Here is a 13953-nt window from a genome sequence, read left to right as displayed (position 1 = left end):
TTTGGGCATACTGAGTATCCGTGCCAAGTTTGGTCCAGATCAATCATTGTTTGAGTCCACAGTGTTCTCTGGATGTAGGTGAACTACAACTCCCAAACTCAAGGTCAATGCCCACCAAACCCTTCCAGTATTTTCTGTTGGTCAGGGGAGTTCTGTGTCCCAAGTTTAGTTCAATTACATGGTTGGTGGAGTTCAGAATACTCTTTGATTGTAGGTGAACTACAAATCCCAACAATTACATTTCCCAAATGTCAAGTCTATTTTCTCCAAAATTCACCAATGTTCAAATTTGGGCATACTGAGTATTCATGCCAAGTTTGGTCCAGATCAATCATTGTTTGAGTCCACAGTGTTCTCTGGATGTAGGTGAACTACAACTCCCAAACTCAAGGTCAATGCCCACCAAACCCTTCCAGTATTTTCTGTTGGTCAGGGGAGTTCTGTGTCCCAAGTTTAGTTCAATTACATGGTTGGTGGAGTTCAGAATACTCTTTGATTGTAGGTGAACTACAAATCCCAACAATTACATTCCCCAAATGTCAAGTCTATTTTCTCTAAACTTCACCAATGTTCAAATTTGGGCATACTGAGTATTCATGCCAAGTTTGGTCCAGATCAATCATTGTTTGAGTCCACAGTGTTCTCTGGATGTAGGTGAACTACAACTCCCAAACTCAAGGTCAATGCCCACCAAACCCTTCCAGTATTTACGTTGGTCAGGGGAGTTCTGTGTGACAAGTTTGTTTCAATTACATGGTTGGTGGAGTTCAGAATACTCTTTGATTGTAGGTGAACTACAAATCCCATCAATTACAACTCCCAAATGACAAAATTCATTCCCCTTCAGCCCCACCAGTATTCAAATTTGGGTGTATGTAGTATTTGTGCCACATTTGGTCCAGTGAATGAAAATCCATCCTGCATATCAGATATTTACATTACAATCCATAACAGTAGCAAAGTGACAGTTATGAAGTAGCAACAAAAATAATGTTATGGTTGGGGATCACCACATCATGAGGAACCATATTAAGGGGTTGCGGCATTAGGAAGGTTGAGAAACAATACCTTAAATGATTCTTTATCTCTGTTATTGATAGCCAAACAAGTGGATTTTGGGTGCTCCAACCTGGGGAAACTAGAGGAGCCTTATCTTTAGGACTTCAAACATAGTCTTCACATGAGAAGGTTTTACAAAGAGGAAGAGACAGCCTCCTCCAGGAAAGAAAGCCTGAAAGCTGGCATGATAAATGCAATGCCTTACTTGGAAGCAAATATCAAAAAGAACTACCACCTCACCCGCCTCATAGGAAACCTGCTACAAAACAGGAGCTTTTTTGTTGAGTTCCAGGGCCAGAGAAGCAGATGGCGGAAACAGAAGAACGGCCTGCCTCAGGGGAGCGTGCTTGCTCCATCCATGTTCAACATTTACACAAATGACCAGCCACTGCCAGAAGGGACAGAGAGTTTCATCTAAGCTGGGTAGATGCGGGGAATGCCGTGGATGTAGCGTACCTGGATTTCAGGAAGGCCTTCGACAAGGTCCCCCATGACCTTCTGGCAAGGAAACTAGTCCAATGTGGGCTAGGCAAAACTACGGTGAGGTGGATCTGTAATTGGTAAGTGGACGAACACAGAGAGTGCTCACTAATGCTTCCTCTTCATCTTGGAAAGAAGTGACAAGTGGAGTGCCGCAGGGTTCAGTCCTGGGCCCGGTCCTGTTCAACATCTTTATTAATGACTTAGATGAAGGGCTAGAAGGCATGATCATCAAGTTTGCAGATGACACCAAATTGGGAGGGATAGCCAATAGTCCAGAGGACAGGAGCAGAATTCAAAGCGATCTTGACAGATTAGAGAGATGGGCCAAAACTAACAAAATGAAGTTCAACAGTGACAAATGCAAGATACTCCACTTTGGCAGAAAAAATGAAATGCAAAGATACAGAATGGGGGACAATGCCTGGCTCGAGAGCAGTACGTGTGAAAAAGATCTTGGAGTCCTCGTGGACAGCAAGTTAAACATGAGCCAACAATGTGATGTGGCAGCAAAAAAAGCCAATGGGATTTTGGCCTGCATCAATAGGAGCATAGTGTCTAGATCTAAGGAAGTAATGCTACCCCTCTATTCTGCTTTGGTTAGACCACATCTGGAATATTGTGTCCAATTCTGGGCACCACAATTCAAGAGAGATATTGACAACCTGGAATGTGTCCAGAGGAGGGCGACTAAAATGATCAAGGGTCTGGAGAACAAGCCCTATGAGGAGCGGCTTAGGGAACTGGGCATGTTTAGCCTGAAGAAGAGAAGGCTGAGAGGAGATATGATAGCCATGTATAAATATGTGAGAGGAAGCCACAGGGAGGAGGGAGCAAGCTTGTTTTCTGCTTCCTTGGAGACTAGGACGCGGAACAATGGCTTCAAACTACAAGAGAGGAGATTCCATCTGAACATGAGGAAGAACTTCCTGACTGTGAGATCCGTTCAGCAGTGGAACTCTCTGCCCCGGAGTGTGGTGGAGGCTCCTTCTTTGGAAGCTTTTAAGCAGAGGCTGGATGGCCATCTGTCAGGGGTGATTTGAATGCAATATTCCTGCTTCTTGGCAGAATGGGGTTGGACTGGATGGCCCATGAGGTCTCTTCCAACTCTTTGATTCTATGATTCTATGATTCTATGCTGATGATCGTGCCACTACTGCTCAAGCAGGGAGCTTTGAGATGGTTGAACAGAAGCTCTCCGAAGCTCTAGGTGCTCTAACTGCCTATTACAGGGAAAACCAGCTGATCCCTCATCCATCTAAAACACAGACATGTGCTTTTCACCTTAAGAACAGACAAGCATCCCGAGCTATGAGGATTCCCTGGGAAGGAATCCCATTGGAGCATTGCATCGCACCCAAATACCTGGGAGTCACTCTGGACCATGCTCTGCCCTACAAGAAGCACTGACTGAATATCAAGCAAAAAGTAGGCGCTAGAAACAATATCATACGAAAGCTGACTGGCACAACCTGGGGATCACAACCAGACACAGTGAAGACATCTGCCCTTGTGCTTTGCTACTCTGCTGTTGAGTATGCATGCCCAGTGTGGAACACATCTCACCACGCTAAAACAGTAGATGTGGCTCTTAATGAAACATGCTGCATTATCACGGGGTGTCTGCGCCCTACACCACTGGTGTGCTGGTACGCCTGTACCAGGAGCTCCCACTTTATTTGCTTTGTATTAAATGTTTGCTTGCAGCACTAGGTTTCAGGGACTCTGCAGATAGGTGGCTTCCTTTGGTTGCAGTCATAGGGCAAGTCACCTGTCCATCATCATTAAGTTTTGGTTCTGCCCCTTGCTCAGGGCAATTAGGAAGGGAAGGGAGCCATATTTAGTTAGTCTCAGCAAGGAAAGCTAATGTGTGCAAGCTTCCCCTGTACAAAAGCTTCAACCCTTAAGACTTCCCCGGGGAAAACAGTCTTAAGAGCATCCAAGACCTTCCGGGGGAGAACAGTCTTAAGAGTCTCCAAAGATTTCCAGGAAAACAGCCCTAAAGGCCAAAGAACTCCAGCTGGAGAATATCTAAGCCTTTACTGGTAGGGCCACTCGGTGCTTCGAGACGCAGTTTGACCCGGTAGTGGAGCCCACATCAGTAAGGGTTAGATTACAGTCAGCCTGGGAGAAGTTAAAAGAGGGGTTTTCCTTTAAAGTAAAGAAGAAGTTATTGAAGACAGTTGCCTGTCCTTTGTGTGCAAGATTTGAATGCAATGTTCCTGCTTCTTGGCAGGGGGTTGGACTGGATGGCCCATGAGGTCTCTTCCAACTCTTTGATTCTATGATTCTATGATTAGGAAGTCACCAGTTGCATAAAGCCTGGAAGCATTTGTTTAGCTTTATTGAAGATAAGAGAAGTTCATTAATAAAAGACTTTTTTATACTTCACAAGCCATCTAAAGGTCATTTGTGGTGGAAAACCTCTGAGAACTTCTCCTTGGGCCCCCTGGCTTCCCGCTGGGCAAAGGTTGCACGTCCTGTTGTAAAGGAAATTCTTTACAGGCCCAGCGCACAACAGAACAACTGGAGAAATTACACTGTTCAGCCGGTATCGCACCACCTGACATCTGCCGGGAAGTAGCAGCCAATAGTGAAAGGACATCTCCATCTCATCCCCTGTTTGGATATCAGCCAGCATTACAGTGTATACATATATGGCAAACATTCAATGCCAATTTTTGTCATACAAACATATACAGACATACACAGAGGCTATTTAACTTTTTTTGGCTGCCAGGGGAGCTGTCGCTATGCTGATGAAGCACTTCCGCATTCCCCACATGCTTCCCCACTGGAATGCTTTGCTGGAGTCTTCTTTATGGCCTCATAAATCAGTTAATTTAGCCTCCCCATACTTTAAGGTGGTACCTAATTTTCATACTTGACAGATGCAACTGTCTTTCGGGTTGCAAAGGTCGACAACAGGCTACACACAATTGGTTGGAAACCCACTCCAACCCGGGCTGGCTTCGAACTCATGACCTTTTGGTCAGAGTTATCTTAATGCAGATGACACTCAGCCAGCTGCGCCACAATCCCGGTAAAACAGTAGATGTGGCTCTTAATGAGACTTGCCACATTATCACGGGGTGTCTGTGCCCTACACCACTGGGAGAAATTACATTGCTTAGCCAGTATTGCACCACTGGGTATTGCACCGGGAAGTAGCAGCCAATAGTGAAAGGACATCTCCATCTCATCCCCTGTTTGGATATCAGCCAGCATGTCAACGACTTAAATCAAGAAATAGTTTTCTAAGACACTTGCTGGAACACCTCAGCAAGCGAGAGTCCAAAAGTGGCAGGCTCAAACCCAGAACCTCAATCAATGGCTGATACCAAATGAGAGACTCCCTCCTGGGCACACAGAAGACTGGGCGACTTGGAAGGCGCTGAACAGACTGCGCTCTGGCACCACGAGATGCGGAGCCAACCTTTAGAAATGGGGCTACAAAGTGGAATCCACAACATGTGAGTGTGGAGAAGAGCAAACTATAAACCACCTACTGCAATGAAACCTGAGCCCTGCCATATGCACCATGGAGGACCTTCTTGCGGCAACACCAGAGGCACTCCAAGTGGCCAGATACTGGTCAAAGGACATTTAATCAACTACCAAGCTTGCTAACTTTGTGTTTTGTTTGTTTGTTTGTTTGTTTAAAAATGCAATGCAACTGTTTGGTCTGCTCCTGACACAATAAATAAATAAATAAATACTTGGGAGCAATTTTTGGAATCACTAGGCACATCACAATTGCTATTTTTCCAGCGTTTAAGCCCAGACCCACCTTTCTGGCAGTTGCTGGAGGTCCAGCAGCGATATTCCATCTGCCCAGTAAGGCCCTTCTGGGTCTGGATGCAGGGCTTCTCCACACCCAACATGCCCGGACACACGTCGGCACACTCCTCCACGGGCTTGTTGTGCAGTATGATGTTGTGCTCCAGGGAGTGAAGGGGTTGCAGGAGGCTCCAGTCGATGGTGGAGATGTGGCAGAGCTCCTGGTTGCGCTCGATGCGCACCGAGCCGTTCAAGACGTTGGTCAGGCTGAAGAGGCCGATGTCACGCAGGTGGGGCATCTCAAAGATGACCAAGGCGTAGTTGAAGAAGAGGCTGGTGCCTCGGATGACCGCCAGGTTGGGGAAGAGGTCCCTCAGGCTCTCCAGCCCATAGACTCGGAAGAGGAGCAGGTACTCTGTGATCATGACCAGGCGGGGGAAGCTGAGAGGCTCGAAGTCCTCGCTTCTGCTGGTGAACATCAACAGGATCTGTAAGTTGCCCTCAATGATGGTGCAGTTCTCCAGACGCCGAAGCTGGGAGACGTCTACGCGGATGTCCAAGCTGTCACAGACTAAAGGATGGGAAAACAGGGTGGATGGAGAAGAGAAGAAAAGAGAAGAGAAGAGAAGAGAAGAGAAGAGAAGAGAAGAGGGAGAAAAGTCACCAAGGTCTCAACCAGAGAAGGAAGCATGGGACCATCATGTGCTTATTATGCAACTTAAGGTGGATTATCTATATAAATAAAAATGTTCGTTTGTGGGATTAACAGAACTCAAAAACCACTGGACGAATTGACACCAAATTTGGAAACAAGACACCTAACAACCCAATGTATGTCCTTCACTCAAAAAAAATGATTTTGCCATTTGGGAGTTGTAGTTGCTGGGATTTATAGTTCACCTACAATCAAAGAGCATTCTGAACCCTACCAATGATAGAATGGGGCCAAACTTGGCACACAGTTCTCCCATGACCAACAGAAAATACTGAAAGGGTTTGGAGGGGAGCGTCCTTTGGTTCTGGAGTTGTAGTTCACCTACATCCAGAGATCCCTGTGGACTCAAATAATGATGGATCTGGACCAAACTCTACACGAATACTCAATATGCCCAAATGTGAACACGTGAATTTTTTTGGGGGGGGAGGGGGAATAGAATCTTCACATTTGGGAGTTGTAGTTGCTGGGATTTATAGTTCACCTACAATCACAGAGCATTCTGAATCCCACCAACAATAGAATTGGGCCAAACCTCCCACACAGAACCCCCATGTGGACCATGGCAATGCGTGGCAGGGGATGGCTAGTCTATATGAATAAAAATGTAATTTCATTTGTGGGATTAACAGAACTCAAAAACCACTGGTCGAATTGACACCAAATTTGGACACAAGACACCTCTCAGGACAACAAGTGACCATCACTCAGAAAAACACAGAAAAACGCAGCAAAAGGGACTTGAAAAGCAAAAAAAAACCACCCCTAAAAATACATCACAATGAATGCCCAAAACCACATATAGATACACAAACACATATATATACACACATATATGCATACACGCACACAAAACACATACACAGAAAGGGGGAAGGAAGGAAGGATGGAAGGAGAGAAGGGGGGAGAGAAGAAGGGAAAGAAGGAGGTAGAGAAGGAATGAAGAAGAGAAGAAGAAAGAGAAGGGGGAGAGAAAGAGGGAAAGAAGGAGGGAAGGAGAGAAGGAAGGAAAGAAAGGTAGAGAAGGAAGGAAGGAAGGAAGGAGAGAAGGAAGGAAAGAAAGAAAGAAGGGTAGAGAAGGAAGGAAGGAGAGAAGAAGAAAGAGAAGGGGGAGAGAAAGAGGGAAAGAAGGAGGGAAGGAGAGAAGGAAGGAAAGAAAGGTAGAGAAGGAAGGAAGGAAGGAAGGAAGGAAGGAAGGAAGGAAAGAAAGAAGGAAGGAGAGAAGGAAGGAAAGAAAGAAGGGTAGAGAAGGAGGGAGCAAACCCCTTGGTCTCCCTAAGGATGTCCTGGTCCTCAAACACTCTCAACCTGGGGGTCGGGACCCCTTGGGGTGTCGCGAGAGGGTGTAAAAGGGGTCGCCAAAGACTATCAGAAAACACAGTATTTTCTGTTGGTCATTGGGGTTCTGTGTGGGAAATTTGACCCAATTCCACCGTAGGTGGGGTTCAGAATACTCTTTCATTGTAGGTGAACTATAAATCCCAGCAACTACAACTACCACTTTGGGAGCCATTGCACATGAGCAGATGAAGAAAGCTGGTATGACAAAGTATTCCATTACAGTAGAGCCTCGGTTATCCAACTTCCGCTTATCTGATACTCCCTTCAGGGCATGGGGGTTCTGTGTGGGAAGTTTGGTGGGATTCAGAATGCTCTTTGTAGGTGACAGCAACTACAACTCCCAACGTCAAGGTCTATTTCCCCCAAACTCCACCAGTGTTCACATTTGGGCATACTGAGTATTTGTGCCAAGTTTGGTCTAGATCTATCATTGTTTGAGTCCACAGTGCTCTCTGGATGTAGGTGAACTACAACTCCAAAACTCAAGGTCAACGCCCACTAAATCCTTCCAGTATTTTCTGTTGATCATGGGAGTTCTGTGTGTCATGATTGGTTCAATTCCATCGTTGGTGGAGTTCAGAATGCTCTTTGATGGTAGGTGAACTATAAATCCCAGCAACTACAATTCCCAAATGACAACATCAATCCCCCACCCTCCGAACCCCATCAGTATTCAAATTTAGGCGTTTCAGATATTTGTGCCAAATTTGGTCCAGTGAATGAAAATACAACCTGCATATAAGATATTTATGTTACAATTCATAACATTAGCAAAATGACAGCTATGAAGTAGCAACGAAACTAATGTTATAGTTGGAGGTCACCACAACATAGAATCATAGAATCAAAGAGTTGGGAGAGACCTCATGGGTCATCCAGTCCAACCCCATTCTGCCAAGAAGCAGGAATATTGCATTCAAATCACCCCTGACAGATGGCCATCCAGCCTCTGTTTAAAAGCTTCCAAAGAAGGAGCCTCCACCACACTCCGGGTCAGAGAGTTCCACTGCTGAACGGCTCTCACAGTCAGGAAGTTCTTCCTCATGTTCAGATGGAATCTCCTCTCTTGTAGTTTGAAGCCATTGTTCCATTGCGTCCTAGTCTCCAAGGAAGCAGAAAACAAGCTTGCTCCCTCCTCCCTGTGGCTTCCTCTCACTTCCCTAGATCTAGACACTATGCTCCTATTGATGCAGGCCAAAATCCCATTGGCTTTTTTTGCCGCCACATCACATTGTTGGCTCATGTTTAACTTGTTGTCCACCAAGCTCAAAAGGTTGCCCATCACTGGCATAGCATCTAGTATGTATATACTTCACAACCTCTATGGATGCCTGCCATAGATGTGGGTGAAACGTCAGGAGAGAATGCTTCTGGAACATGGCCAGACAGCCCGGAAAACTCATAGCAACCCAATATATTATATTATTAGCATATAGTCGAAAGCATCTCTTTGGTCTGAGAGTCTAATGGAGTCACTCTATTATTACATTTATTATTTTACTCTATTTATTATTATTATTGCGTTTATTATTTATTGTATTTATTTGAGCCCCCGGTGGTGCAGTGAGTTAAAGCGCTGAGCTGCTGAGCTTGTTGATCGAAAGGTCACAGGTTCGATTCCGGGGAGCGGCATGAGCTTCCGCTGTCAGCTCTAGCTTCTGCCAACCTAGCAGTTCAAAAACATGCAAATGTGAGTAGATCAATAGGTACCACTCCGGCGGGAAGGTAACAGCGCTCCATGCAGTCATGCCGGCCACATGACCTTAGAGATGTCTACGGACAATGCTGGCTTAGAAATGGAGATGAGCACCACACCCCAGAGTCAGACATGACTGGACTTAATGTCAGGGGACTAGCTTTACCTTTTTATCATATCTCCTCTCAGCCTTCTCTTCTTCAGGCTAAACATGCCCAGCTCCTTAAGCCGCTCCTCAAAGGGCTTGTTCTCCAGACCCTTGATCATTTTAGTCGCCCTCCTCTGGACACATTCCTAGTCTCCAAGGAAGCGGAAAACAAGCTTGCTCCCTCCTCCCTGTGGCTGAGGAACTGTATGAAGGGGTCACGGGATTAGGAAGGTTGAGAAACACTGGTGTAATGGGACTTGGAAAAGAATATGAAAATGTTGCTTTATGTGGTAAACCTTTAAAAAGCAATTCAAAAACAATATCCTAGGCGCTGCTTCCTGTCTGCATGGCACCTGCCCTCCACTTGTTGTCAATGAGCAGATGCCAACCTCTCCTGGCAGGAGAGTAAATACATAAGAGAGGGACCTTCCGCCATGCTTTTTTATGTCCTGAAGAGGGATCGGAGGAGGTGGCATTTGCTATTTGTTCAGGAGGGTCAATAGTAGCTATGCTACTCTGCTGCTGAGTATGCATGCCCAGTGTGGAACACATCTCACCACGCTAAAAAAATTATTATTATTATTATTATTATTATTATTATTATTATTTTATTTTATTTACAGCTTTTATATTCCTCCCTTCTCACCCTGCAGGGGACTCAGGGCGGATTACAGTGTACACATATATGGCAAACATTCAATGCCAATTTTTGACATACCAACATATACAGACATACACAGAGGCTATTTAACTTTTTCTGGCCGCCAGGGGAGCTGTCGATTTCATCGTCCATCTGCGACACTGATGAAGCACTTCCGCATTCCCCGCATGCTTCCCCGCTGGAATGCTCTGCTGGAGTCTTCTTTATGGCCTCATAAATCAGTTAATTTAGCCTCCTCACACTTTAAGGTGGTACCTAATTTTCCTACTTGACAGATGCAACTGTCTTTCAGGTTGCAAAGGTCTACAACAGGCTACACACAATTGGTTTTGGCCTGCATCAATAGGAGCATAGTGTCTAGATCTAGGGAAGTAATGCTACCCCTCTATTCCGCTTTGGTTAGGCCACATCTGGAATATTGTGTCCAATTCTGGGCACCACAATTCAAGAGAGATATTGACAAGCTGGAATGTGTCCAGAGAAGAGCGACTAAAATGATAAAAGATCTGGAGAACAAGCCCTATGAGGAGCGGCTTAAGGAGCTGGGCATGTTTAGCCTGAAGAAGAGAAGGCTGAGAGGGGATATGATAGCCATGTATAAATATGTGAGAGGAAGCCACAGGGAGGAGGGAGCAAGCTTGTTTTCTGCTTCCTTGGAGACTAGGACGCGGAACAATGGCTTCAAACTACAAGAGAGGAGATTCCATCTGAACATTAGGAAGAACTTCCTGACTGTGAGAGCCATTCGGCAGTGGAACTCTCTGCCCCGGAGTGTGGTGGAGGCTCCTTCTTTGGAAGCTTTTAAACAGAGGCTGGATGGCCATCTGTCAGGGGTGATTTGAATGCAATATTCCTGCTTCTTGGCAGGGGGTTGGATTGGATGGCCCATGAGGTCTCTTCCAACTCTTTGATTCTATGATTCTATGGTTGGAAACCCACTCCCACCCAGGCTGGTTTCGAACTCATGACCTTTTGGTCAGAGTGATCTTAATGCAGTTGACACTCAGCCAGCTGTGCCACAATCCCGGTAAAACAGTAGATGTGGCTCTTAATGAGACATGCCACATTATCACGGGGTGTCTGCGCCCTACACCACTGGAGAAATTACACTGCTTAGCACCACCTGACATCTGCCGGGAAGTAGCAGCCAATAGTGAAAGGACCAAGGCAGTGACATCTCCAGCTCATCCCTTGTTTGGGTATCAGCCAGCACGTCAACGACTTAAATCAAGAAATAGTTTTCTAAGATCTACAGAGACACTCGCTGGAACATCTCAGCAAGCGAGAGTCCAAAAGTGGCAGACTCAAATCCAGAACCCTCAGTCAGTGGCTGTTACCAAATGAGAGACTCCTTCCTGGGCACACAGAAGACTGGGCAACTTGGAAGGCGCTGAACAGACTGCGCTCTGGCACCACGAGATGCAGAGCCAACCTTAAGAAATGGGCCACAAAGTGGAGTCCACAACATGCGAGTGTGGAGAAGAGCAAACCACTGACCACCTGCTGCAATGCAACCTGAGCCCTGCTACATGCACAATGGAGGACCTTCTTGCAGCAACACCAGAGGCACCCCAAGTGGCCAGATACTGGTCAAAGGACATTGAATCAACTACCAAGTTTGCAAACTTTGTGGTTTGTTTGTTTGTTTGTTTGTTAAAAAATGCAATACAACTGTTTGGTTTGCTCCTGACACTATCTATATAAATAAAAATGTAATATTTGTTTGTGGGATTAACATAACTCAAAAACCACTGGACGGATTGACACCAAATTTGGACACAAGACACCTCTCAGGACAACGAGTGACCCACACTCATAAAAACACTGAAAAACACAGCAGAAGAGACTTAAAAAGCCAAAAATAAAAAAATACATTACAATGCTAGCGCATAACCACATATATACACATATACACAAATATATACACACACAAAGCACATATACACAGACTGGGCCACAGCAACGCGTGGCAGGGGACGGCTAGTAAATAAATAAGGAGGGTCAACAAGGTCATTCCCATTTGCTCCTCGGCAGAGAAAAAAGAGAGGAAGAGAGCCAGCAAAAAACAACACAGCAAGGAAGTGGGCTAACTGAGAGTAGTTGCTTTGGGCAATAGGAATGCTTTGAAGGGTGGGCACCCCAAAAGCTCTCCGAGAGCGAAGAGTACAAGCTCGCTTCCCTTGGAGAGGCAAGGGAAAAGGCCTATTTGTCCAACTGTTTAAACAGCTCCCGGCTGGACAGCCAACGAGGACTCCGCTAGAAAATATTTACTTATCGTTCCCATTGATCTGTGTTTATTCAGCCTAAGGAAAAGGGAGACGGAGAGGAGGGGCTGGAGGGAGACCCCTTGGCTTCTGTGTTTCAAAATGGCATGGGGGAAAAGTGGCACTTCTGCCAGTCTGCCACTTCTGCAAGTGGGCTTCTGCCAGTCTCCCCAACCTTACTTACTTACTTACTTAGGCAATCCCTCATTGTCTGAGTAGGATAGTCTTCCAGGATTAGTGTGCTGGCGGTGGGTCCGTAGGTGGCTATGGAGCCCTATTCTTGACCTACATTTTCCCCCGCAGTGAGGGCATTGGTTTCGAGGTGGAAGGTGGTCCCGGTCGGTGTTGGCTTGAGGCGCCTTCCTCTTGGCACGTTTCTCTCTTTCGCCTTCCACTCGTGCCTCTTCAAATTCTGCAGCACTGATGGTCACAGCTGACCTCCAACAGGAGAGCTCAAGGGCCAGGGCTTCCCAGTTCTCAGTGTCTATGCCAGAGTTTTTAAGGTTGGCTTTGAGGCCATCTTTCAATCTCTTTTCCTGTCCTCCAACATTCCGTTTTCCGTTCTTGGGTTCGGAAACTGTGGTCAGGCATCCAGACAACATGGCCAGTCCAGCGGAGTTGATGGCGGAGGACCATCACTTCAATGCTGATACTCCTTGCTTCTTCCAGCACGCTGACGTTTGTCCACCTGTCTTCCCAAGAGATTTGCAGGATTTCTCGGCAGCAACGCTGATGGAATCGTTCCAGGAGTTGCATGTGATGTCTGTAGCCTGTCCACATCTCGCAGGCATAGAGCAGGGTTGGGAGGACAATAGCTCTATAAACAAGCACCTTGGTCTCCCTATGGATATCTTGGTCCTCAAACACTCTCTGCTTCATTCAGAAAAATGCTGCACTTGCAGAGCTCAGGCGGTTTTGAATTTCAGTGTCAGTGTTGACTTTTGTGGGGAGGTGGCTGCCAAGGAAGTGGAAATGGTCAACATTTTCTAATGTTACACCATTAAGCTGGCTTTGGAGAGGGATTGACTGGTGACTGCTGGAAGAGGACTTTGGTTTTCTCGGTGTTCAGTGTCAGGCCGAGCTTCTCGTATGCTTCTGCGAAGGTGTTTACACACCTTGTAGGTCTTCTTCTGAATGTGCACAGATGACATTGTCATCAGCATATTGGAGTTCTATAACAGATGTTGTTGTGACCTTGGTTTTGGCTTTCAGTCTGCTGAGGTTAAACAGCTTGCCATCTGTCTAATAGATGATTTCCACTCCGGTGGGAAGCTTCTCGTCAACAAGATGAAGTATCATAGTGATGAAGATGGAGAATAAAGTTGGGGCAATGACACATCCCTGTTTGACACCTGATTCCACCTTAAATGGGTCACTTTGGGAGCCATTGCTGTCCAGGACTGTTGCCATCATGGAGGAGCCGCAGGATGTTCACAAATTTGTCAGGGCACCCGATTTTTGGGGGGATTTTTTATCGTTCCCATTGATCTGTGCTTATTCAGCCTAAGGAAAAGAGCGAGGGAGGGGAGGAGCTGGAAAGAGACCCCGTGGCTTCTGTGTTTCAAAATGGCATGGGGGGAAAAGTGGCCCTTCTGCCAGTCTGCCACTTCTGCAAATGGGCTTCTGCCAGTCTCCCCAACCAACGCTGTCCAAAGCTGTCGGTGCTGAACGGTTGCAAGGAAACAAAGCTCCTTGCCCAATAGTGCCAACTGGCCTATATAGAGAGCTAGTTGACCCAGGAGCAGAAGGAAGATAGAAAATAAATTAGGGGAGAACCCCCACCCTCCAAAACTGTTTGGGTCCCTTAGT

At 46.2% G+C, this 13953-nt stretch overlaps 1 protein-coding gene across 1 annotated transcript in view; it reads right to left on the bottom strand.

The window, feature by feature from the left end:
* Positions 1-13953, bottom strand: part of INSRR (insulin receptor related receptor) — a 93968-nt gene that overhangs the window by 57585 nt on the left and 22430 nt on the right. Inside the window, exon 2 of the mRNA XM_060758216.2 lies at positions 5330-5890. Coding sequence (XP_060614199.2) covers positions 5330-5890 — 561 coding nt within the window. The remainder of the gene's footprint in view (positions 1-5329; positions 5891-13953) is intronic.

This window comes from Anolis sagrei, chromosome 12 (assembly GCF_037176765.1).
Source record: "Anolis sagrei isolate rAnoSag1 chromosome 12, rAnoSag1.mat, whole genome shotgun sequence".
NCBI classification, from domain to species: Eukaryota; Metazoa; Chordata; class Lepidosauria; order Squamata; family Dactyloidae; genus Anolis; species Anolis sagrei.
The sequence above is the reverse complement of the archived record's forward strand: the minus strand, read 5'-3'. Positions and strand labels throughout refer to the sequence as shown.